This window comes from Anomaloglossus baeobatrachus, chromosome 4 (assembly GCF_048569485.1).
Source record: "Anomaloglossus baeobatrachus isolate aAnoBae1 chromosome 4, aAnoBae1.hap1, whole genome shotgun sequence".
Lineage (NCBI taxonomy): Eukaryota > Metazoa > Chordata > Amphibia > Anura > Aromobatidae > Anomaloglossus > Anomaloglossus baeobatrachus.
The window spans coordinates 57,240,969-57,266,890 of record NC_134356.1 but is presented as its reverse complement, the minus strand read 5'-3'; the positions used below and the strand labels follow the sequence as shown (position 1 = coordinate 57,266,890).

Here is a 25,922-nt window from a genome sequence, read left to right as displayed (position 1 = left end):
GACAGATGAAGATAGTTTGGACTCTGTCTGATCTCTGTTCCGGCAATGTCCCATCATTTTTGGTCCACAAGTGTTGGAGACCACAGTTCTGTGCACGCCTAAAAAGATGTACCCCAGTGACGCAGACCCCGAGGTGTCTCCATCTGACTCATTATAGTGAGGGGTTATGTCGGGGGTTTTGTCTGAATCAGGTTTTTGGGAGATTTACACGGAAACCTCGATGCAGGAGCTCAGTGTAGAACACAAAAATGTGATCAAAGTGAAAGCAATCAAAAAATGTTCTGTACTCCAAAATGTTACCAATAAAACATCAGACTTATCCTGCATAAAACCAGCCCCTATTCAGGTCCATCTTCTGACACTTGAGGGTTCCCACCTTACATGTAGAGCAAAGGCTCGGGAAAAGCGACGGCTCCCACCCCCTCAAATAAAATCTAGTGGAATTTGTGCTCCCAAATCCAAACACCCCCACCTTCTAAGCCCCCCTGTGCCTAAACCACTGTAATCCTCGATACTCGCAGGACACTTGGCTCACGATGGCAGCACAGTGGGAGCCAAGTGTCATGCGAGTGTCACTGCGACTGAGGTCCTCAGCTGCGGGGGGTGGGGCGGCACTGAGGAGGGGAGGGTCGGCGCTGAGGAGAGGTGGGCTGGCGCTGCAGAGGGGAGGGAGGGATTTATCTCCCTCTCTCCTCCGTAGCTGGCTATTGCCATTCTCGCCCTACACTCGTGGTACACCGGTGTACCGCGAGTGCAGTGCGAGTTTTGTCTCTCCCGATAGACTTGAATGGGTGTGAGAAAAGCCATCAATGCATTACAGTCGCAGCATGCTGCGATTCTTTTCTTGGTCCGATTAGGGCTGAGAAAAAAATCGTTCATGGGTGCTGACACATAGGCTAATATTGGTGCGAATGGAATGGGATGTTTTATCGCATTGCACTCGCTCCGATTTTCATGCCGTGTGTCTTAAGGGTACTTTACACGCTGCGATATCGGTACTGATATCGCTAGCAAGCATACCCGCCCCCATCGGTTGTGCGTCACGGGCAAATCGCTGCCCATGGCGCACAACATCGCTAACACCCGTCACATGGACTTACCTTCCCTGCGACGTCGCTCTAGCCGGTGATCCGCCTCCTTTCTAAGGGGGCGGTTTGTGCGGCGTCACAGCGACGTCACACGGAAGCCATCCAATAGCAGAGGAGGGGCGGAGATGAGCGGCCGGAACATGCCACCCACCTTCTTCCTTCCTCATTGCCGATGGACGCAGGTAAGGAGATGTTCGTCGTTCCTGCGGTGTCACACATAGCGATGTGTGCTGCCGCAGGAACAACGAACAACATCGTACCTGCAGCAGTAACTATATTTGGGAAAGGAGCGACGTGTCAACGAGCAACGATTTTTCACGTTTTTGTGTTCATTGATCGTTGCTCCTTGGTGTCACACCCTGCGATGTCGCTAACGGCGCCGGATGTGCGTCATTAACGACCTGACCCCAACGATATATCGTTAGCGATGTCGCAGCGTGTAAAGCACCCCTTAGGCCTAAGAGGCCCAATGTGTGGCACTATTGTAGAGAGGAGAATCCAATTAACAATTTACGGGGAACGTGTTTCCAGAAGCACAAGCTGGGCACCATGTATGGGCACTAAGCTGGAATGTTTGAAATTATCCAGAAAAAAATCACGGCGTGGATGTTGCAAAATAGTCACTGCAGCTATAGATTCATTTATGGAGAGGTGCAATTTCTACAATAGGGTCATTTATGGAGTTTTTCTGCTGTTCTGGCACCTTAGGGGCTTGGCAAATGTCAACTGGAAACTATTCTAACAAAATCTGTGCTCCAAAAGCCAAACAGCTCTTTCCTGCTCAGCCCTGCCATGAGACCAAACAGTAATTTCTGTCAATATTTAGGACATCAATGCGTTCTGGAGATATTATGCAATAAATTGTGAGGTCCATTTTCACCTTTTAACCCTTGGCTAACTGACAAGTGTGCAGCTAATAAAAAAATTAAATTTTTACCACCAAAACATTATATTTTCACATCCCATTGTTATAAAATTCTGTGAGGCACCTGTGGGTTCAAAATACTCACTACTCGCCTAGATGAATTGTATAAGCAGTAAAATTTCCAGTATGGGGTCACTTGTGGGGTTTCTGCTTATTTGGCATCTCAGGGATTCAGCTAATGTAGGCCACAATCTATAATGGAATTTGTGTTCTAAAAGCCAAGTAGCACTCCTTCCCATCTGATACCTGCTGTGTTCTCAAGCAATAGTGTACAACCATATACGGGCACTACCACGGTCGGAAAAAAACACAAAACAAATTGTCCTGTCCATTTTCTCCTATTATCCCTCTTGTAAGTTATAAATTTGGTGCTAAAACAGTACATTAGTGGAAAAAATGTATTTTTTTGTTTTCACATCTAAATGTTATAGAGTTTTGTGAATCACCTGTAAGCTAAAAATTCTCAGTACACCACTAGATGAACTCCTTGAGGGGTCTAGGTTCCAACCTAGGGTCATTTGGGGGGTTCTGCTGTTTTGGCATATAAGAGGCTTTGCAAATGCGACATGGTATCCGCAATTTATTCCAGACAAATTTACACTCCAAAAATCAAAGAGCGCTTCCTTCCCTTCCTAGCCCTACCATGTGCCCAAACAGCGGTTTTGACCACATATGGGGTATAAAGGCATTCGGGAGAAATTGCAGTACAAATTATGGGGTTTGTTTACTCCTGTTATCCATCGTGAAAATTACAAGTTTCGATCAAAAGCAACATTTTCACAAAAAAAATAACATTTCCAGTATGATTACCTAATGTTACAAATTCTGTGTAATATCTGTGAGATCAAAGAAAGCCTTACCCTCGGATAAAATCTTTACGGGCTATGGCTTCCAAAATCGTGGCACTTGTGGGGGTTTCTGCTGTATGGGCATCTTAGGAGCTATCGAAATGCCACATGGTGCCCGCAATCTATTTTAGCCAAATTTGTGTTCCAGAAATCAAATGTCAGTCCTTTTCTTCTGAGCCCTTCAGTTTGTCCAAACAGGTTTCTGATCACATGTGGAGTATCAATGCACTCAGAAGAAACTGAGTAACCAATTATGGGGTCCATTTTGATATGCTATCCTTTGCAAAAGTGAAAATATTGGGGCTAAATTTGAGAGGTGAAATTGTCTTTTTTATTCCATTTTGCATGAATTCCTGTTTAGCACCTGAAGGGGTAAAACATTTTCTGAAAACAGTTTTGAAGTATTTGAGGGGTGCAGTTTATAAAATGGCATTACTTTCTTGGGAGTTTTCAATACATAGGCCCCTCAAAGTCCATTTAAATCTGAATTGGTCCCAATTTCTTGAAAAAAAATGAGAAATTGCTGCTAAACTTTTAACCCCTTCTAACATCGTAAGAAAATAAAATGAAGTATGAAAAATGATGCATATGTAATGTATACATGTGGGAAGTTTTATTTATTATTTTGTGTGACAGTTTTTAAAGGTATAAAACGGAAAGTTTTAAAATTGGAAATTTCCAAAAATTTTAACAAAATTTGGAAATTTTTACAAATAAACGCTAAAAATATTGATCTAAATTTACCACTAACAAAGTATAATATGTCACAAAAAACAATCTTAGAATCACTGGAATTCCTGATAGTGTACCAAAGGTATAACCTCATAAATTATACTGGTCAGAATTTCAAAATTTGGTGTGGTCGTTACGATCAAAATTGGGTTTTATATTTTATATTTATTTTTTTATATATTTATATTTTAAAAATTGTTCCCAAAATTGTCCATATCTGATCATTTTTTCTCATGTCAAACAACCCTCTCACGACACGTTAAATATCAATTTAGCATATAGCGCATTTATTTCATAATTCTTCCTTCTTTTATTACATAAAGTTGATGACCACTCACAATTTTCGAAATAGAAGCGATGAAAGTCTAGACCCTCCACCAGGTTCCCCAATGCTTCAGGTTCAAATGCTGTCATTCCAGGGTCACACATTTTACTAAAAAAGACAGAAGAAAACTAGGAGTGAACCCTTAAGTAGGGTCACAATGAAACATACCAGATGGAGATGTGATGCTCGTAAAAGAAGACTTATAATGCCTATAATTTATGAGCTCGGTGGACATCAAAATGTGCGATATAGGATTAGGTCGAATTTTTGTTTATCTGTGGGAATTTGTGTCATTCTGCAAACAGAGAATTTGTGAGGTGAGTTCTTAGCACAGTAGCACCAGGAAGAAGAAACTGTGTGCCAACTCGACTCAAGCTTTTTAGGTCATCAAAGACCATATTCTAGCAGCATTAGGTGTCACAATGACTTCACACTTGTACATAGGCAACTGTGGGTGGTCAGGAAGTTAGTCTGTGAAGAAGAGTGTGATGTAAAGTCTCAAGGAAGTGCTGGGCAATCATATATGAAGTACATTGTGGCTGGTCATAGGATATGTACAGCAGCAAAACATGAGAGTCCGTTGGGCCCCAGTGCAAAGTTTGAGCATAAGCCCCCCCCACATGTTGGTCAGATGTATGTGTTAGGGCCAGATGGACGGGCAGACCCAGGAGGTGGATCCACTGGGCCGAACACCTTCCTGAAGGCAAGGAGTCCGGTAGCCGGAGCACTACAGGTAGCAGGACAGTCCGTGCAACAGAGTAGAATGGTGAAGTCCCTGGGACCACGGAGTCACTGATGGTAGTCCGGGTGACGGAGCTCAGGTTCGGAGGCCGAGGTGTTGTCAGGCAGAGTCCGGAACCGATGGAGTGAGAGGACGGGTCACCACAGGGATCAGAGATGGAACGGACTGACGGGATGGCAGATAGTCAGCGTTCGGGGTTCGGGAGTCGGCAGGACCGGATGGCAAGGCAGGAGCGGCTCTAGAAGAGAGATAGGTGAGTATATCCCAGAGACACAAGGAGACCTGACTCCTAGCTTAGGAAACACGAAGAACAGGCCCCGCCCACTTGGACACTAAACCCCTTTATACCCTGTACCTGTGTGTTCAATTTCCTGTCAGTGGACGCTGGCCCTTTAAGAGAGGGTCAATGACCGCGCGCGCGCCCTAATGCGCATGCGCGAGGCCCGGGTGCCAGAAGCCAGGGCAGGGAGCGGTGAGCAGGAAGCAGGAGAGCCGGGCTGGGGCTGAGTAGCCGACGGGCGCCGGGAGCGGGGACCAGGACGCCTGGGGACCGCAGGCAAAGGAGGCTAGAGACCGGGGAGCGGCGGACGCCGGACAGAGGAACCGGGGAGCGACGCAGGGAAGCCGGGGAGCGTGGCAGGTGAGCCGGGGAGCAGAGCAGGGGACCCGGGGAGCGTGACAGTATGGACAATTGTAGCGTTCTAAATCTTATAAAGACATACGTTGCCCCTCCCCTTCATTGTGTAGTACTGACCCCTACCCTGTACTAATGTCCCCCAACTTGTTGTATGGTTATATCCTGGAATATATGGCCCCATCCTGGTATATATATCCCCATCATGGCCTCATCCTGGTATATGGGTCTCCATCATGTCCCCATCCTGGTATATGTCCCCAGCATGACCACATCCTGGTACATGATCCCATCAAGGCTATATCCTGTTATATATGTCCTTATCAAGGCCCCTTCCTGGTATATATCCACATCCTGAGCCCATCCTGGTATATACAGTTGTGCTCAAAAGTTGACATATCCTGGCAGATTTTTTTTGCTTTCTTTTTTTCAGAGAATATAAATGATAACACAAAAACTTTTTTCCCACTCATGGTTAGTGGTTGGGTGAAGACATTCATTGTCAAACTACTGTGTTTTATCTTTTTAAATCATAATGACAACCAAAAACATCCAAATATCTCTGATCAACAGTTCACATAGCCCAGTTCTTAATACCGTATATTGCCCCTTCTAACATCAATGACAGCTTGAAGTCTTTTGTGGTAGTTGTAGATGAGGCTCTTTATTTTTTTTAGATTGTAAAGCTGCCCATTCTTCTTGGCAAAAAGCTTCCAGTTCCCATAAATTTCTGGGCTTTCTTGCATGAACTGCAAGTTTGAGTTCTCCCTAGAGTCGCTCAATGATATTGAGGTCAGGAGACTGAGATGGCCACTCCAGAACCTTCACTTTGTTCTGCTGTAGCCAATGACAGGTTGACTTGGCCTTGTGTTTTAGATCGTTGTCATGTTGGAATGTCCAAGTACGTCCCATACGCAGCTTCCGGGCTGATGAGTGCAAATATGACTCCAGTATTTGCTGATAATGTGCTGCATTCATCTTCCCCACATTATCAGCGATCCACCTCCATGTTTTACAGTAGGAATGGTGTTCCTTTCATCATAAGCCTTGTTGACACCTCTCCAAATGTAACGTTTATGGTTGTGGCCAAAAAGTTTGATTTTGGTCTCCTCATTCCAAATTACTATCTTCCAGAATTTTGGAGGTTTGTCTCTGTGCTGTTTGGCGTATTGTAGGAGAGATACTTTGTGGTATTTGCGCAGTAATGGCTTTCTCTAGCGACTCTGACCATCCAGCCCATTTTTCTTCAAGTGCCTCCTTATGGTGCATCTTGAAACAGCCACACCGCTAGTTTTCAGGGAGTCCTGTATTTCAGCTTATGTTATTTGTAGGTTTTTCTTTGCATCCCAAATAATTTTACTTGCAGATGTGGCCAAAATTTTTGTTGGTCTACCTGATTGTGGTTTGATTTTTACAGAGCCCCTGATTTTCCATTTATTAATCACAGTTTGAACACTGTTGACTGGCATTATCAATTCCTTGGATATATTTTTGTATCCCTTTCCATATTTATACAGATCAACTATCTTTTCCCATAGATCCATTGACAGTTCTTTGGCTTTCCCCATGACTCACAATCCAGAAACATCAGTGGCTGGATGAAAGATGCAAGATTCTGTCTGAATCCCAGAAACTCACTCAGCTTTTATGCACACACTAATTACAAGCAAACAGGTCACAGGTGAGAATGTTACCTTTATTAGCCATTCAAACTCTTTTGTGTCAGCCTCTGTGCATGTTATCAGGTCAAAATCACCAGGGTATGTGAACTTTTGATTAGGGTCATTTGGATGTTTTTGGTTGTCATTATGATTTAGAAAGAGCAAACACATTAGTTTGACAAAAATTGGCTTCACCCAACCACTAACCATGAGTGGAAAAAAGCTTTTGTCTTATTTAATTTATATTCTTTGAAAAAAGGTCAAGAAAACAAAAATTCTGCAGTGGTATGTAAACTTTTGAGTACAACTGTATATCCCCATCCTGGTATATATGTTCCCATCATGGCTGTATCCTGGTATACATGTCCCCATCCTTGTATATATGTCCCCATAATGGCCCCAGCAGGTTTTATGTTCCCATCCTGGCTGTACCTTGGTACATAATATACCCCCGGGCGCCACACACAGTTAACAAAATAAACAATTATACTCACCTTCTCCCAGCTCCCCGGTGTCCTCCTTTGATGATGGCATGCCGCAATCTCACTGTCCTGCTCGGCGTGCTCACTTACAGCACAGTCAGCTGCCGAGTGCCGGCATATTCTCTGCTCCCCATGTCCTGGATTATGGGCATGAAGAGAGGTGAATATTCAAAGCCTTAATCAGGGGCTGGCACATCACAGTGCAGGTACCCAATGTGTCTCCGTACTGTGAGGTATTTGAGCTGGATGAGCACTCTCGGATGCACATTTAGCTGAAACAGGCGCTAGGGCCAGTAGGCCCCCTGTACCCCCGGGCCCGGTCACAGTTGCAATCGCTGCAACCGCGATTGTTATGCCTGTGAATATGTACCTACAGTATATTTGTGTTGGGGAAAAAGGGACATTTACATCTCATCCCCATTGCTGTCTGGGAACACTCTTAACGACTGACGTTTGGGCAGGTTTCACATAAACTTTGACCCCTTTCCATGCAGGATATTTTAACTGTATCTGAAATTAGTGGAGAAGTATAGGATACAGCCCCAAAGATCCTCAGTTGCAGGAAATGTTTTGGTCAAAAGCCTACAGGCATCTTAAACAAAACCTGACCCTCTGGGGCAGAGTTTTTGTGCGTTAGGCTTGGGCAGAAAAACAGCTCACTGAAACTAAATTGGTGCTCTGTAACTGTTCACTAAATCTTTGTGAGACACGTCAAACGACCAAAAGGGTCTGGTTCACATGCGCTGTTGCAAATCATATCAAAGATTTTAAAGGGGCTGAGATGAAGGGAACCTTACAGTTATGAGTCATTTCTGTCATGTGATAGGGTCATGTTCAAAATGCAGCCCATACAATCTAGCCTCTACCAAGTCTAGGCAGGCAGATAAGGGCGAGAAAAGTAGCAAAACCTGACCCACATATTCCCAGCCCTGTTGAACCTGTCAATCAAATAGTAGAGCAACAGATGTATTAGTTTACTCACTTGCCTGCCCAATCACCTATCGGGTGTGACTTTAAATACGTTCCTTCTGCTGGTATTTCCTGCTGGGGATATTCTCATTTTGGAATCCAGGCATATTGCTGTTAGTTTTTGCCACTCATTGGCATACCAGCTAAGATATTTTTCTTTGCTGTTTTTGTTCTCCACTTATGTTTGTTGTCAGTAAGTAGACGGCATATTCTTTAGCAATATTCACCTACACTGGAATTTTGTATTTTGTTGTTTGTCTTACTCCTTCTGGGATCACTGTCTACTTCAGCACACCTTGTCTTGTTTAGGTAATTTGCACTCTGTACTGTCCTTTGGTTCCTTAGGAGGAACGTGAAGTGCTTGATGGCCAATCAGGGAGCATAGGCCCTTGTTGCCATTTTTTAGTTTGTGGTCAGGGATACTCCAAGTCCAGCAGGAACCGCAAGGCAAGGTCTGTACAGAAATCGGCAGGGTCAGCTTCAGTTTTTAGTGTGTTACCTTTACCCCTTTGTGAATTGTTGTATGTACATAACAGTCACGGCACTAAACGGCACATGCTAAAGAGATCACGGATACCAGTGCGTCCTCTAATAGGAGCCACCGGTGTAACAAGTCAGATCATGACATTTCTTCCCTCCTAAATCTTCCCCCATCACCTGTGAGTGATATTATTGAGAAGGGAAGGAACCGAAGCAGCTCAGCTACAGAGTGGAGACCCCATAGCATTACAGAGCGGGGGCTGAGTGCTGAGGAGCAAAGGGCAGAAAAGTCGCCAATGCTCTGTTGACTCCATAACTGCAAAGTTAAGGCCTCCTCATAAGTACAAACACCGCGTCCTCGTCCGGAGCTTCGTGGCCGAGCAGCTGTATTCAGCCATATGTCACCATGAACAATGCCGAGTGTTGGATGGAGTGGTGTAAAGCAACCACCACTGGACTCTACAGCAGTGTAAACTTGTTTTGTGCAGTGACATCTGATGGATGAGACTGGGTTTGGTGAATGCCAGGAGAATGTTACTCATCTGACTGCAAAGCTCGGTAGAAGAGGAATAATGCTATGGGCTTTTCTTTAAAGGGAACCTGTCACCAGATTTGGTGACTATAAGCTGCGGCCACCACCCATGGGCTCTTCTAGACAGCATTCTAGAATGCTGTATTTAAGAGCCCAGGCCACTGTGTAGAACGTAAAAATAACTTTATAATACTCAGCTAACGGTAGGTACGGTGCAGACTGGTCAGATGGGTATCTCCATTCTCCGGATGCAGTGCCTCCTCTTTCGGTCATCTTTGTCCTCCTTCTTCTGAAGGAAGCCGGGGTGCATGACGCGTCCTACGTCATGTACACAGGCTGGCATTGAGGTCCTGCGCAGGTGCAATTTGATCTGCCCTGAGCTGGGCAGATCAGAGTATTGTATTGTGCCTGCGTAGGACCTCAATGCTGCCACGTGTGCATGATGTAGAATGCGTCATGCACCCTGGCTTCAGAAAAAGGAGGACAAAGATGGCTGAAAGAGGAGGCACTGCACCCGGAGAACGGAGACACCCATCTAACCAGTCTGCACCGTACCGACCGTTAGGTGAGTTATTATAAAGTCATTTTTATGTTCAACACAGCGGCCTGGTCTCTTATATATGGCATGTTAGAATACTGTATATAAGAGCCCACTGGTGGTGGCTGCAGCTTATAGTCACCAAATCTGGTGACAGGTTATCTTTAAGTGATTGATCTCGGTCTCTTAATTTCAGGGAAGGGAAATCTTAATGCTTCAGCTTTGTCACATTGGGGACAATTGTAGCTTCCAACTTTGTTGGAACAGTTTGCCAATGCCCCTTTTCTGTTCCCCATGACTGTGCCTTAGTCCACAAAGCAAGTTCCATAAAGACAAGGTTTGGACAGACTGGCTGTACATGACCCTGACCTCTCCCCCAACATCAGTGTCTGACCTCACAAATGCTCTTCTGGATGAATGGACAAAAATTCCCACAGACACCTCCAAAGTTCTGTAGATACCTTCCCAGTAGAGTGCAAGTTGTTATGGCTGCAAAGAAACCGACTCCATATTAATGCCATGAATTAGTAAGATATAATAAAAGCTCCTGCTGGTGGGGAGTTTCTCAAAACTTTTTTCCATACAGAATATGAAGGGAAAATATTTCTTACCGCTGTTACATGTTCTGTGCTGGTACAAATACTCACGTGTAACATTCAAAGTCTCCATTGCTAATGGCCTCTATTAGCTGCTCTGTTACTTTAATAATCTCCTGCTTCCTCACTGTAAGGCATAAGAAAAGAGAGCATTACTCCATGGATCTTAAGGCTGATCATTAGAAGCCAATGCCACAGAGGAGATACAGTAGATCTCAGTGCTAGAATCAATCCAACATTGCCAACACTCGCTAATTCGGGGCTCACGTGAGGTTGTGGTGTCACGTGAGCCCTGAGGTCAATCACTGCCAACTTCATGCTCCTCACCTTCAGATGCATAAGTAATCAATAGGTACTGAGCGCCAGCAGAAGCTCTCACTGGCTCTTCATTTCTTGTACATCTTAAGATGGGGAGAGAGAAGCTGGCGGTGATTGGCCGCGGGGCTCGTGTGACGCCACAACCACACATGAGCCCTGGAAGAGCGAGTGCCAATACTGCCGGAAAGGTTCTGACACCGGAGGTGAGATGGGGGAAAACATGGGGTATGAGAAGGGGTTGCCTAAGTAGAGGCAGAAGGTATAATGTTTTTCACAGCTTGGGCAGAATCAAAGAAGCTATAGGGGGTGAGGAGGTTACAGTTGCTCGAGGGGGTCCAAAAGCCATTGTGCTCAATATGCATTATAAATGGCACTTAGAATGAGGCAATGTTATAGATTTCTTTCTGGGTTCTGAAGCTTCTTGCTACACTCCTGAAGCATCATCTTACATGTGTAATGTTTAGAGACAGATGGGTAAGTATAAGTTATCAGTAAGATCCGGCCTTTTGGACTTGAAGTAGTCACACCAGGCACTTGTGCCGACGGGTACTCCACTTCCAGGGGGGACTCGCTTCTCCACCACATAAATAGTCTAATAAGTGGCACATGGCATGGAGTGTCTGGGTTGACAACCATCCAGAAAATCCAGGACAGTCAGTAAAAATAGGGCACTTTTTTGCCCTGTCCGTAAAACAAATTAAGGCGACTGATTTTTTTGAGGTTGAAGAAGCTTATACATTATTTTGACTGTAAATATCATCATGTTACAGTTTGAAGTAAATGCAGCTGTTGTCTTCTTATCAGAATTATGGGCTGTAGACATGTATCACTTATAATCATAATGATTTATTAGAATGTCTGTCCGTAATTTATTGATAAGCCGTCCAAAACAAAGTAAAAAGTCAAGTTGGTAACTCTGGGGGAAACTGTTGAAGCGTTTGCGCACTAGGCTCATGAGCTGAGTGATTGCGAAGGTGAGACATTTTATTTTAGTAATATCATTGCTTATATAGAGCAAAAAAGCTATGAAAAACTGTGTCCAAGTGTTCACGGTTTCGTCCCCTGACCTACCTTTGGTATCTTCATCTTCGATAGTTGTGTTTGTGCTTTCTGAGGATTCCTGTATGAAATAAGAAGGAGGAAGAATTGGGTTAATCCATTATAAACCGCATGACGGTTGTTTCGGGCACCAGTAGAGCACCCTTTCCAGAAGGCGTTCTTGTCTTTTCCAGAAGCCGTCGATATACCTCTGCATATTATATACTGACCACTAGAGGTCACCATTGAACCAGGAAAAAGAAATTTTTTTAGTAGAGTATATTTTAATGTATTTCTAATATTTTGCAGTGCCAGCGCCTCAGGGGAGCTTTGTGTCCTTCCTTTTCTGAGAACATAAAATCCCAACCCCATCCGGTGCAGTTCTCATTATTCATTTCTCCCACATATCCCAATACCAGCTGCACCAACTGACTGCGCACAGAGCTGTGACTACAAACACAGCTGCTCATTCCTCTGTGAGCCCCAAATTGCAGACCGACAGCGCCCTCTGCTGGGCAAAAAGGCACAGGACAATTAGTCAAATGTTCCCTTTACATTTGCCCGTTACCTTGTTTTGCTTAGCAGAGAACATGTACCGTAACATCGGTCATAGGAGAAAGAAAATAATGGTCGTTCATACTGGCAGACTGCATCTCCTGTGACAATGGGTATATGCTAAATGCTTCAAGTATTCTGTCCCTTGAGATACCCAAACTGTATCCATCTCCTAAAATCTGTGTAGCTCTTGAAGTAACTCTAGCATAGTTTTCAGCATTTCTGGGGACATGTAAGCCCTCTGCCCCAACTTTACCCTCATGAGAGCTCTTCACCTGTCATTAACATCCCCGGTTCTCCTCATGAGAGCTCCTAGCTCCTAAACTAACATTATCATGCCCAGTTCTCCACAGAAAGCCCACTTTTGGGCAAGGTTTTCATAAAAATGTCAATATGCTTCTAAAATTGGCTGCTAAATCCTGGACGGAACTACAGTTTTAGTAGTATTCACTCCTTTAGAGCCACTAGTCTTGGTAAATGTAGTTGACAACTATGTCCTAAAAGACCAGGTCAGAGTATCCCTCAGGAGGCTGAGGCCTTCAGACTATTGGGAATAGGTTCTGTAAAGATAGAGACCTCACAATCATTATCTCTAGAGAACCCAAGGATCCCCTGGCTACTCAGGGCCTGTGACTGGCTTCCCACAGTCATGATTTCGTCAGGGGCTTGTATCTAAATCACCAAAAAACAAAATTCAGACATGCCTCCGACAAAGCCATTTACGTCAGTTAAGCAAACAGAATCCAAAACATAAAACTCTGTTTGACCCTTTTTCCAACACTGTATAGTAGACTCCCTCCCAGATGGAGCTATGAACGGGGGGCACTATACCCTAAAAGACCAATTCTTCAGGAGGCTGAGGCCTTCAGACTATTGGGAATAGGTTCAGTAAAGATAGAGACCACAGAATCATTATCTCCAGACAACTCAAGGATTGCCTGGCTGCTCAGGACCTGTGATGTGCTGCCCCCAGTCATGATTTCGTCAGGGCTTCCATCTGAATCTCCAAAAAACGAAAATCAGACATGCCTCCAACAAAGTCATTCACTTCAATTAAGCAAACAGAATCCAAAACATAAAGCTCTGTTTGACCCTTTTTCTATCATTGTCTGTAGAGTAGACTCCCTGATGGAGTCATGAACGGGGGCACAAAGGTGGTCTGAAGCCTAATTTGCCTACACAGTGACTGCCTGCTGATCCTGTAGTTAAGTCCAGGATTGAGCAGCCATTTTTCAAATTTAGAGAGACATTATTTTGATCACATGTAGTGATAAGCAAGCACTACCATGCTCGGGTGCTCGGTATTCAAAATGAGCAGGTCAGACTCACTGCTGGATTCTACTCAACTGTAGGAGGTGGTCGAGTTAACCCCCCCACCACCACCACCACTACTGAGTATTGTACTGTGCTACTGTCTTTTATGATGAGTGTGTTATAATTGTGCTGAGCGGGAGGATATGTTTTCTCGACATAGCAGAGCCCGCAGTGTTTAACATCTGGCACCATCTAGCGCTGAGACCTGATAAGATAAATGTCTGTTTTCTGGTATTACTGCATAATGTGCATTTTATAGTAACAAAGTATTTTGCAGTTTACGTTATTAATGTGTTAGCAAAGTATTGATTGTGAAAAGAGTAAGATAAGAATGCTAAGTAGGATATAATATCAGATAGATAGAGTTGTTAGTAACAGGAAGAGTGATGTGCAGGTGCTAGCAGGCACAGGGTTAGATATGTTTGTTAACTGATGAAACTTGGAAAAAGGTGGGAAGAGTGACAGAGAGTTGGTTAGCCAGACAGGCCAGGAAGAGAGGGAGTTCTGCAAAGAGGTTCCTGGTGTGAGGACGAGTCCTGCACTAGGGTCCATCTCCTCCATTGTGTCCTGAGCCTACGGCTCACCTCGTGTTGGACAACATTGATACCATCCGAGGCGGTGATAGGACAAAGCCAAGAAACAGTGAAAAGCAAAAGTTTAGACTCGACTGCTGAAAGGTTAATACCCAGGGAGAGAGCTAGACAGGAAAGTTCCCAACAGGACAGCGGCAGAAGATTGCAAGTCAAATAAAGTATTTATTGTTGTGTTGCAAAAAATCTCTGATGTGTTGTTCTGCTACGTCTCAAACGGTGACTGGCGGTGGGGTGGCGGACGCACCCCAGTTGACTCATGTAAGTGCCAAACACCCTGGCCAGGGTGGAAAACATGCACCAGTTCAGACTAGTAAAGTGGAGAGGAGCCCTGCCGGCATATCCCTTGGCTCCGTCTTGTACGAATACCCAACATAGTGAAAGTTCATGGGAAGATCTTCCGGAAAAATGATTGAGTGTCCTGTTGACTTCCATTTTGCTCAATACTCAAGTTGAGCCTGTCTGACCATCCAACCTTCTCGTTTCGAGTACTGTACACCCACTGCATGTGACAAAAAATGTCTAACTTTTAAAAATGGCTAATCAATCCTGGTCCTAACTACAAGATCAGTAGTCGGTGAGTAGGCAAATTAGGCTTGTTGAATTATTTTGACTTTCGGACCCAACAACGGTTTGATACTACTTAAGACCTACTTTAGAGATAAGTCATAGATGTATAAGTCTTGGACAACCCTTTTAACTGGTAATCTCCTTTTTCATACAGAGGAAATAACCTCCTAATTGCTAAGCGTCCGAATGCTGGGACTCACACTAATCACAAGAACCGGGGCTCTGTGTGAATCGAGTGGTCGTTGATCATGTGTACTGCCACTCCATTCATTCTTAACCCTAGAACGCATATCTGGGGCCTCGCAGGCCTGCTAGGTCACTTGTTTTCTATGGTAGATTTCAATGGTTGCGCGTTCTAGGGTTAATGGGACTGCCAGAGATTGTGGAATACAGCACTCAGCACTGGCACATGATCAACTGCTACATTTCCACATGGCTCTTCTTTGGATTGGTGGAGGCCCCAGTGGTCGGATACCCAATGATCGAGAAGTTATTCCCTATTCCATAGGTAGTGGATGACTTCCAAACTTGAGGATAAGCTAATCAGGCATGGTCCACCTGTGGGACATAATGAATGGACAGATCGGCTAGGTATTGCATAAGATCTCTAGGATTGTCAGTTCATTGGGCAACTGATCTATATACAGGCTTGTAGCTCACTAACCAATGAGTCAGGATGGTATCATTGGCTCTGACGGGGTTACGTCAGGTGACAGGGGTCTGTTCAGTTGTGCCTCGTTCCAGGGCTCACACCGTTTTATTATGGTGTGTAGACCTCCGGAATGCTGCCATTAATAGTTCTTGCTCTGCAGCGTGCACAACTGGTTCTTGTGAGTTAGCACTGATCTTTCCCGCTTCCCAGCTTACCTCTCCTTGACCTTGTTCTCCCTTGTACTGCTTGTCTTCCCTGTGTCCTAAACCCTGGTTTTGTTCTGTGTCTCGGTCCCATCCCTCTCCTTTGTACTTACTTGCTCTCCCGGCTTCTGACCTCAGTAACGTTTTCCTGACCACAGCTCTGCTTCTCGTTTTGGCTTTTCATGTGACCTCTTTGCTCCTGACCCTGGAGCTTCCACCTGTTTATGGCTTGCACACGCCTCTGTTCAGACCTGACTTTCTGGTTTGACTTTGGCTTGTTTGACTACTCTTACTGTTGTACTAGCGACATTTGGTGGGCTTTTTGTATTACTCCACTTAGAAGTTCAATCTCTACTAAGTCCCTGTGTCTGCTTGTGGAAGCTTGACTTTCGCCCCCTAATGGAAGCTTTACAGGTGGCATTTGCTTGACTAAGACCTAATTATACCCAGGCAACGAAGTACACTGTGCCAGTATAAGCCGACCAAAACCCCTCGTCAGCTGATTGACCTGGAAATACAATTACCCCTTGTTTAATAAGACAAGGTATCAGCTTTGAATCAACCCATTGTTGCAAGCATGGAAAAATGGCTCCAGCAAAGGGGAAATTGTTATGTTCAGATCCCTCAGCTAATAGGGAGAGCAAAGTAGACCAATACTCCTTTCTGGGACCCAGAGGAACCAGCACTGAATAAGACAAAACATAGACTCACCATCAACTGGACACTGGAACTGGACTTTCTTTTCTGGAAAAACAAGGAGAACAGATAGGAAGGAGAGTGAGACACACAGCCAGCAGCACAGTGACCACGAGGGGAAAGCATAGAAGTCCACACAGTGACCACAAGCGGTAGCCGCACCACAAGAAGAAGCCCCGGATGGATGTAAAATACACAAGGAACATTAAGGGGAACGAATAACAACACAGCTATGCCCAAAATGGAGTTGAGGTAGAGGGAATGGTTTAATGTGTCTTTCTTGTAATTAGCCCTCATGCAGCATTGGTTTTGTTATTTTAGTCCGCGGGCAAGGGGATGAATGATCCCTATGAATCACCCAACAGCTTGTGCATAGAGGTTCCAGATTTCTCACTACACAACACGAAGGAAAAACTTATGAGTTCAATGTATCTGACAAAGCACAAGACCGGTTGGGTGGTGGTTAGGAGATCTCCACATCCCGACATGTTGGCGAAGCGTATGGAAGCAGAAGCACAGTCATAGGAGCCGAGTAGGGAACACAGCGGGGGACATACATTAATAAGGCATCCTAACATTCAGCAGTATGTCAACCTACACAAAAGTGAGTGACACAAGTAAGAGAAATACACGACCAAGGCTCAGGACAGATCACAGTGACCAAAATCTAACCAGAAAGAGAGAGGATGGAAGCAGCGAGCAGATACTGAATGATGCGCACACATTAATAAAGGCATTGGTTTGAGTTTGGCTGGTGCCCATTTGCTATCAAGCTCTTCATCATATAGGTAGTGCAAAGCATGCTGGGAGTAAAAATATATTAGGCTGGTGGTGTAGTCTACTTTGCTAAAGTGGTTATCCAGAACTTTCATTATTTTTATGTTTGGGGCTAAGAAGTAACAGGCTGCTAGCTACTGGCCTGTTCTGCATGAAAAGTATCTCAGCTGGTGATTCCCCTGCTTCTCTCCCCTCTCATCAACAGAGCAGCTCTTTCTCTTCCGCTCTGCTCTGTTCATGAGGTATTTCTGCAGACATCATGTTGATTGACAGTCGGCTTCCTGCAGTTAGGCAGCAGAAAGCCAGCTGTCAATCAGCATGATGTCTGCAGTAACACCCCATCAACAAAGCAGAGCAGAAGAGAAGGAGCTGCTCTGTCAAAGTGATGTCATCAGAAGCCGGTGGAATCAGCGAGGGGTCTATGATTGGCAGAGATCGGCGGTATGCAGAATAAGCAGGTAGTTAGCAACTACCTGCCGGTAAGATTTTAGCTCCATGTGCAAAAATAATAAAAGTCCTAGAGAACCCCTATAAGAGATTTATGGTTTTATAGGAGCTAGACTGTAGTGCATCAATGGCTTGGTTGCTGTGACCATACTATTAATTTGCTACATGACATTGTAACTCAGCCAATGGGTATCATTAGGGCTGTTAACTGATTCTGTCATTAACTGCTAAGGTGTGGAAGCCACTTGTCTCATTCGTTGTATAGCATTAGTGAACACTTTGATATATTTTAGGGGTGGTCCACTACTCCGACAACCCCTTCTCATTCCCTATGTTTTCCCCAATTAAAATAATAAAGTCTATACTCACTTCCTATACCGATGTCATTCTATCGTTGTCAACGCTCACATTCCCAGGGCTCATTTGAGGTTGGTACATCACATGAGTCCCATGCCCAATCACCGCTGACTTCCCTCTCCCTGCCTATGGACATATAAGTAATTTAGAGGAGGTGAGCGGCCAGCCGCAGCTCAGACTTCCCGTTGATTACTTATACACCTGTAAGCATGGAGAGGGAAGCCAGCGGTGATTGGGGCTCACATGGCCTAGCACCCTCACGTAAGCCCTGGGAATGTGAGCACCGACACCGCTAGAATGGCATTAGCACGGGAGGTGAGTATAAGCTTTATTATTTTCATTGGGGCAAACATAGGTAATGAGAAGGGATTGTCCTAGTAGTGGACCCATTTAGCATCTTTTATCTATCTGTTTATATTTCGGCTTAAAAGGAGTCTGTCAGCACAAGATGACTGTTCAAACCAAGCACAGGCAATCGGTGGTTTAGTGCACCTTCCCATCTTTTTGTCTTCTATCTAAAGCGGTGCTTGAAAGTTTGTAAACTCTTCAGAATTTCCCATATTTTTGCATAACTTTTACCAAAATTAACATCAGATTTACACACATCCTAAAAGTAGATAACGTGAACCAAATCATATACATAAAAAATATTAGACTTTTGTCCTTATTGAAATCAAGAAAATGATCTAATATTCCAGTTCTGTGAGTCACAATAGTATGTGATCCTTTGTGTTCAGTACCTGAGGTGACCTCCTTGTGGAGGAATCTCTGTATCTAAATGTCTCTGGAAATTGTTGAATAGTTCTGCAAAGTGGTTTGGAGGAATTTTAGCCCATTCCTCCATACAAAACAACTTCAACTCTCTTACCTAGGTTTTCTCCCATGCACTGCTCGTTACAGGTCCCTCAACAACATTGTCTATAGGATTAAATGGAACCTGACGTTAGAAAATTGCCTATTAAGCTAATCCTATGTTCTTGTAGGCAATTACGTGATAATTATAATGATGTTTGTAGCTAAACTATGCGTGTAAAGGTTTTGCTATAATTATCAAGGATTAACTTTCCTCCATGAGTAGAAAACCGCTACCCTGAGTAATGAGGACAGTACGGTATGGTTTGAGGAAATATCCTCTCTCTTTGGTTGAACTCTCCATATAGGCAACTTCATACCCAACGTCTTTGAAATCCAGCGTAGACACTTGGGATTCAGAATGTCTCCAAGAGCGTGGTGAAGCTGAGGTGTATACACCTCAGCTCACTGCACACTACAGAGGCATTCTGAGCACAAAACATTCAAGGGTCTGCTGGATTCAAAAATTGTCAGCACTGACGTTGGCAATATGCAGCAAAACAGACCTCCACCATGTTATTTATCCCACCATAATTCCCAGAAGGTATGAGGTTTTTAAGCGGTAATGAAGTGTATTGTTTTCCCAAAACATAATGCTTCTCATTAAACCACTATTTTGATGCCATCCATCCATAAAACAAATATTCTTACTTGTTCAGGTGATCTTTAGCAAATTGTAAATGGGCAGCAATTTTGTTTTTGAAGAACAGTGGCTATCACCTTGATATTCTGACATGCACACCATTGTGGGTCAATGTCCTCCTGATGGTCGACTCATGAACATTTAAATTAGCTAATGTGAGAAGCCTTTAGTTGCTTAGATGTTACTTTTGGTTCCTTTGTAAACTGGTAGACAAATGTACACCTTTCTCTTGGAGTGAATGTTATTGGTCTACCACTCCTATAAAGGTTACTAATGGTTTTATATTTGCTCATTTTGCCTAGAATCTGTATGACTGTGGATTTGTGAAGTCCAAACTCTTTGGTGATAGTTTTGTAACTTCCTCAAACCAAAGAGGCATCAACAACTCTTCTTCTGAGGCCCTCAAATGTCTCCTTTATTAGGAGGAAACGTTGATAAATCTCTATTCCTTACATAACATAATTCCCCCACTTATGTCTGATTTTATTTCCATTACAAAATTGTTTAAAAGAACTGAGTGTCCTCAGTGGTTGATACTTTTAATGGCTAACCGAAAATATGGGAATATTTAGCAAGCTTTTGAAACTACTCAGGTCTCTTCATCAGGCTCAGTATAACACAAAATCTGAAGAGTCACATATTTATACACAACAGCACATAGAATGGAGCAGTAAATAAGACAACAGTTGCAGCAGTTCATAGATAAGGAGTGTGAAAGTTTTATTGACCTCTGATTGAGGTCTGGTCCAGGGTTATGACCTCAATCAGAGGTCAATAAAACTTTCACACTTCTTATCTATGAACTGCTGCAATACTTACTGCCACAACAGTTTGTCCCCTTGCCATGCTGATAGTTCTACTTCACATAACTTGTCTTATTTACTGCTCCATTCTATGTCTTGTTGTGTATAAATATGTGACTCTTCAGATTTTGTGTTATACCTATTCAAATGATTTTTATTAGGTTTTGTAGTTAACAAATCTTGAAACCATGCCTGATGAAGAGACCTGAGTAGTCTCGAAAGCTTGCTATTATTATCATCTTTTCAGTTAGCCATTAATTAAAAGGTATCAACCACTGAGGACTCTCAGTTCTTTTAAACAATTTTTTTTATCTCTACTGGCTAACACGGTACAAAGATATATTTTTTCTTTCCATTGACTGATAACATCGAACTCTAATTTCACCTTCAAATTTAATCCTAAAACGTCACACAATTTTTTCACTCACAGATATTGGATTATTTTGCGTAACTAAAATATGACAAAATCTAATATTTTGGTTCTCTTAACCACTTTTAGGATTTGTGTGAAAATCTGAAGTAGGTTTAAATCAAATTTTTGAAGAAATATGGAAAAATTCTGAAAGGTTCACAAACCTTCGAAAACCACTGTATCTTCTTTTCCTTGACGCATCTATAAGGGATAAGCAGGTTATCCTGTAAAACACACCCCCCGTACCATATCTACCTAAATGAAGACGAGAACCACGACTTTATTGCAGGAATGGCCACAGTTTTATTTTACCGTATATATGTATACCAAACTTGTGGCCCAACATGCCACTCAATTGTTAAACTTAACCTTATACATATATACCCGTATAACCAGAAACACCGATAGATCCGTCCGAGAGGCAAACCATCATTCCTAACCCCCCGGCCGTAACCTCCAAACCGGCCCAGAGGACCACCTCGGCCGTGACCACCCGGCCCGAGGTGAGGGGTAACAACGTTCCATCGTTAATTACCCCTACCCAGAACCTGCGGGACCTCCGCCCACAAGTTCCCATCCACTCCGAAGCCACTCCCCTTGAGCGACTTCGTACCAACAAGCCGACTGTCGGTACTCCCAACCTCTCAGACGGACCTATCACCCCGCTGTGACAACAATAAATTAGCAACTCAACCTTGTATTCTCCTTTATTCCTCTTTTTTTTTTTTTTTTAAAGTTCTTTTTTTTTTTTTTTTTTTTGAAAAACCATCACCTTTTCACCTTTTTATTTATTTATTTATTTTTTTTTGAACATATACATATAATTATATATCAGGGCGGGCGGGTGGGACACAAAGATCAATCGACGAAAGGGGAGGTAAACAGCACACCCCCCTCTCTTATACCTCTCCCAACACCCCACCCCTTCCTTGCTCCCCCCCAATCCCCTTACAGCTCCCTACTACCAATCCTGTACTCCCACACATCCCCCATCCCATGCAAACCTATTAACCCTTTCCTAACCTTGCACCCTCCCGATCGTCATGGGGTCCATTCACCCCTATGGGGCTCACTGCCCTTCTTGACGCATCTATAAGGGATAAGCAGGTTATCCTGTAAAACACACCCCCCGTACCATATCTACCTAAATGAAGACGAGAACCACGACTTTATTGCAGGAATGGCCACAGTTTTATTTTACCGTATATATGTATACCAAACTTGTGGCCCAACATGCCACTCAATTGTTAAACTTAACCTTATACATATATACCCGTATAACCAGAAACACCGATAGATCCGTCCGAGAGGCAAACCATCATTCCTAACCCCCCGGCCGTAACCTCCAAACCGGCCCAGAGGACCACCTCGGCCGTGACCACCCGGCCCGAGGTGAGGGGTAACAACGTTCCATCGTTAATTACCCCTACCCAGAACCTGCGGGACCTCCGCCCACAAGTTCCCATCCACTCCGAAGCCACTCCCCTTGAGCGACTTCGTACCAACAAGCCGACTGTCGGTACTCCCAACCTCTCAGACGGACCTATCACCCCGCCACAGGCCGGCCAAGTGACACCCTTACTTGGCCCGGGCCCCCCACACCCCCAGTGCTTGCTCTAGGCCATCCCTCAAACCCAACATCCATAAATCCAGACCCACATCAGTCAGGTGAACCCCATCTCTCCTTAGATACTGCTCCGTGGACTCCTCCAATTCTCAATGCCGCACCACCAACCCACCATTTCTCGCCACAAACCTGCCAATAGCCCGGTTCAGCTTGCTCCGAGCCCTATTAATACGGTCCACCGACCTCCCAAAACGCCACTGCGTCCGAGCTATAATGTCCGACCAAACGATAACTATGCCCGGGAACGCCCTCCACAAATGTAACAGGTCCAGCTTTATATCCCTTTTCAATTCCCTCGCCGACCTTACTCCCAAATCGTTCCCTCCCACATGTAAAATTAACACATCAGTGACACGATCCATACGGCTATAATAAGCCACCTCAGGGCGCACCCTACCCCAGGTCATGCCCCGAATTCCGAGCCACTTTACTCGAGCTTCCGACACCGACACTCCGAGCTGCCGACCGTCACGCCGCACATCCGCCCGCAACGCTCCCCAATACACATAGGAGTGCCCGAGGATCCACACAAGGCATGGACCTATAAAATACAAAGACCACGAATAAAAACAGCAACAGCACAAGAAATTGCCCACAAACCGGCATCTAACACCAACCTTGAATCCCCCACCCCTGACCATCACCTGACCAAGTGAGGCCTAATGTACAAACGGAACCTGGAAGACTCCCACCTCCCAATCCGCCGGATACAATCCTCACTCAAACCCCACCTGGCGGCCTCCGTTGCCGCCCCAATCCGGAAGGAGTGAGACCCGTACTCACGTGGCTCCTCCCCCACCCTTGCTAGAGCCATCTTCAGCACCGCATTGAATTGATACCGCGACAAAGCCAATCCGTCCGTATGTCTAAGAAAAACACCCGGGTAACCGCCGCGCACCTTTAAAAACTCTGACACATGTAACACTGGGCACAACTGGTGCCCCGGTAAAGCGTACAACACTACTAAGCGCCCCCGGCCCCTCTGATCCGTCTTAGAAAAACGAAGCCGACATTCCACTCTATCCTCCCCCAGCATCACATCACCCAACAGCAAACCACCCATCGCTTGCTTAGTCGGGCTGACCAATTCGCCAATACGAAAGGCCCCAAAAGACGCCAGTACAAAAGCTACCGAGAACAACACCCGCTCATAAGGAGACGAACACAACTCCCCTAAACACCCCACCAAACGCACCAACAATGGCAATGACACCGGCCGCCTACAGTCACGCGACTGAGCCCCTTTTCGAAAACCCTTCATCGCCTGTCGCACCAGAAAATCCTTAGTCGCGTCCCGAACCCCTTGCATCTGGAACAAAAAGGCCAACGCCGCCAACTTGCAACCAATCACCGAAACAGACCTGCCTTCCGAAAAATCCCCACTTATTAACATCAGTACCCCCAACACTCGACCCTGGTAACCCGACTCCATGAACTCCCTACTTTCCAACTCTGCCCATTCCTGCCACACCGCCTGATATCGGCACCAAGTAGCCTCAGACACCGATCTCCGAATTCCCTCAAAAGCTACACCGATGCCAGGTCCCACAGCCAGTTCGGGCAAGGTTCCCCCTCCGCGTCCGCTTCCGGCACCAGCTTCCTGAACCTGCAAAACTGAAACCGTGATAGCGCATCAGCCACCTCGTTGCGAATCCCAGGCACATGCCGAGCCACCACGCAAATGTTTAACTCCAAACAACGCAACACTAGATGCCTTAAATACCCCACAACCGGCGGGGATTTTGCCGACAGTGCGTTGATGGAATGCACCACCGCCATGTTGTCACAATGCATGCAAACCCTTCTTCCAGCAAAAACAGGGCCCCACAACTCCACCGCCACAATAATGGGAAACAATTCCAACAGCGCCAAATTCCTCACCAAACCTGCTTCCACCCACCGCCGCGGCCACTTTCCCACACACCAGCGCGTTTGAAAAATTGCTCCAAAACCTGTCGCCCCAGCCGCATCCGTGTACAATTCCAGCTGGCTATTGGACACCGCCTCGCTCATCCAAAGGGTCCGACCGTTGTACCGGTCCAAGAACTCCTCCCACACCAACAAATCCCCTTTCATCATTTTTGTCACTCTGACAAAGTGATTTGGAGCTTTTACCCCTGCGGTTGCGCTCGCCAGTCTCCTATTAAATATCCGCCCCATCGGCATAATGCGACAAGCAAAATTCAATTTTCCGAGCACTGACTGCAACTCGCGCAACCGCACCTTCTTGGCCTGAGACAAAAACCGCACCGACGCCTTCAAATCCAACAGCTTTCCCTCCGGCAACCGGCATTCCATTGCCAGTGTATCAATTTCGATACCTAAGAAACATAATACCGTCACCGGCCCTTCTGTTTTGTCTTTTGCCAACGGAATACCCAGGCTCCGCGCGATACGCTCTAACGTAAACAACAACAAGGAGCAAACCGAAGAGCCCGCCGGACCCACGCAAAAGAAGTCATCCAAATAGTGAATCACCGAATGGACTCCTGCCACCTCCTTGACTACCCATTCCACAAACGTACTGAATGCCTCAAAATAAGCACACGAAATGGAACAGCCCATCGGCAGGCAACGATCCACATAGTATTCACCATCCCACATACACCCTAAGAGATGAAAGCTCTCCGGATGCACCGGGAGTAAACGAAAAGCTGCTTCCACATCCGCCTTTGCCATCAGGGCCCCCCGCCCCGCTACCCTTACCAGCTCCAAGGCCCTATCGAACGATACATAACATACCGCCGACAATTCCGGTGATATCCCATCATTCACCGACAATCCCGCCGGATAAGATAAATGATGAATGAGCCGAAATTTGTTCGGCTCCTTCTTAGGTACCACCCCAAGGGGGGAAATCCGTAAATTAGAGAATGGCGGGTCCTGGAATGGGCCCGCCATCCTCCCCAACTCCACCTCCTTCTGCAGCTTTTCCTTCACCACCGCCGGATGTTCTTTTTCGGACCGCAAGTTTCCCGGGCGAAACACCGGCGCCTCAGATTCAAACGGAATCCGAAAGCCCTCTGTAAAACCACGTTCCAACAACTCCGCCGCCCGCACATCCGGGTATCTACTTAAATAGGGAAGCATCGCCTCTACCCTCACTGGCGTCCTCCCTTTTTCCAGACCCCTCCCCCGCCTTTCCTTTGCCTTTCTTGAAGCACCTGGCCAGAGGGTGGGACCCTCCACATCCGGAACACTCGTGTCTGAACCGACAAGAGGCCCCGAACTTACACTGTCCCTCGTTATACTGCCAACAAGCTCCCTTTTTCTGTCCAGCCGAGGACCCGCCACTCGCACCCGGGCTCCCGGCACCCCCTCGAAAGGGCTGAGCCGGCGCCGTCATTAACCGCATCCACAAAGAAATATCCTTGTGGCCCCACTGGACTCCCGGCCGCAGAGCCTTCCGCTGCCGGAACTGCTCATCATATCTCAACCACCCCAAACCGCCGTATACTCTATACGCTTCCCCTATCGCGTCCATATATCCAAATAGGGCGGAACAATGCTCCGGCT

At 45.4% G+C, this 25,922-nt stretch overlaps 1 protein-coding gene across 3 annotated transcripts in view; it reads right to left on the bottom strand.

Annotated features, from left to right (window-relative positions):
- The window catches only part of CAMK2A (calcium/calmodulin dependent protein kinase II alpha), a 342,928-nt gene that overhangs the window by 15,055 nt on the left and 301,951 nt on the right, over positions 1–25,922 (bottom strand). For 2 of the 3 annotated variants that reach the window (XM_075344363.1, XM_075344362.1), the window contains exons 14-16: positions 11,942–11,990; positions 10,604–10,679; positions 3,932–4,026 (exon numbers count right to left, since the gene is read on the bottom strand). In XM_075344363.1, coding sequence (XP_075200478.1) covers positions 3,932–4,026; positions 10,604–10,679; positions 11,942–11,990 — 220 coding nt within the window. Of the gene's footprint in view, positions 1–3,931; positions 4,027–10,603; positions 10,680–11,941; positions 11,991–16,503; positions 16,537–25,922 lie in introns of all 3 variants that reach the window. The other variant, XM_075344361.1, reaches the window with a different exon arrangement.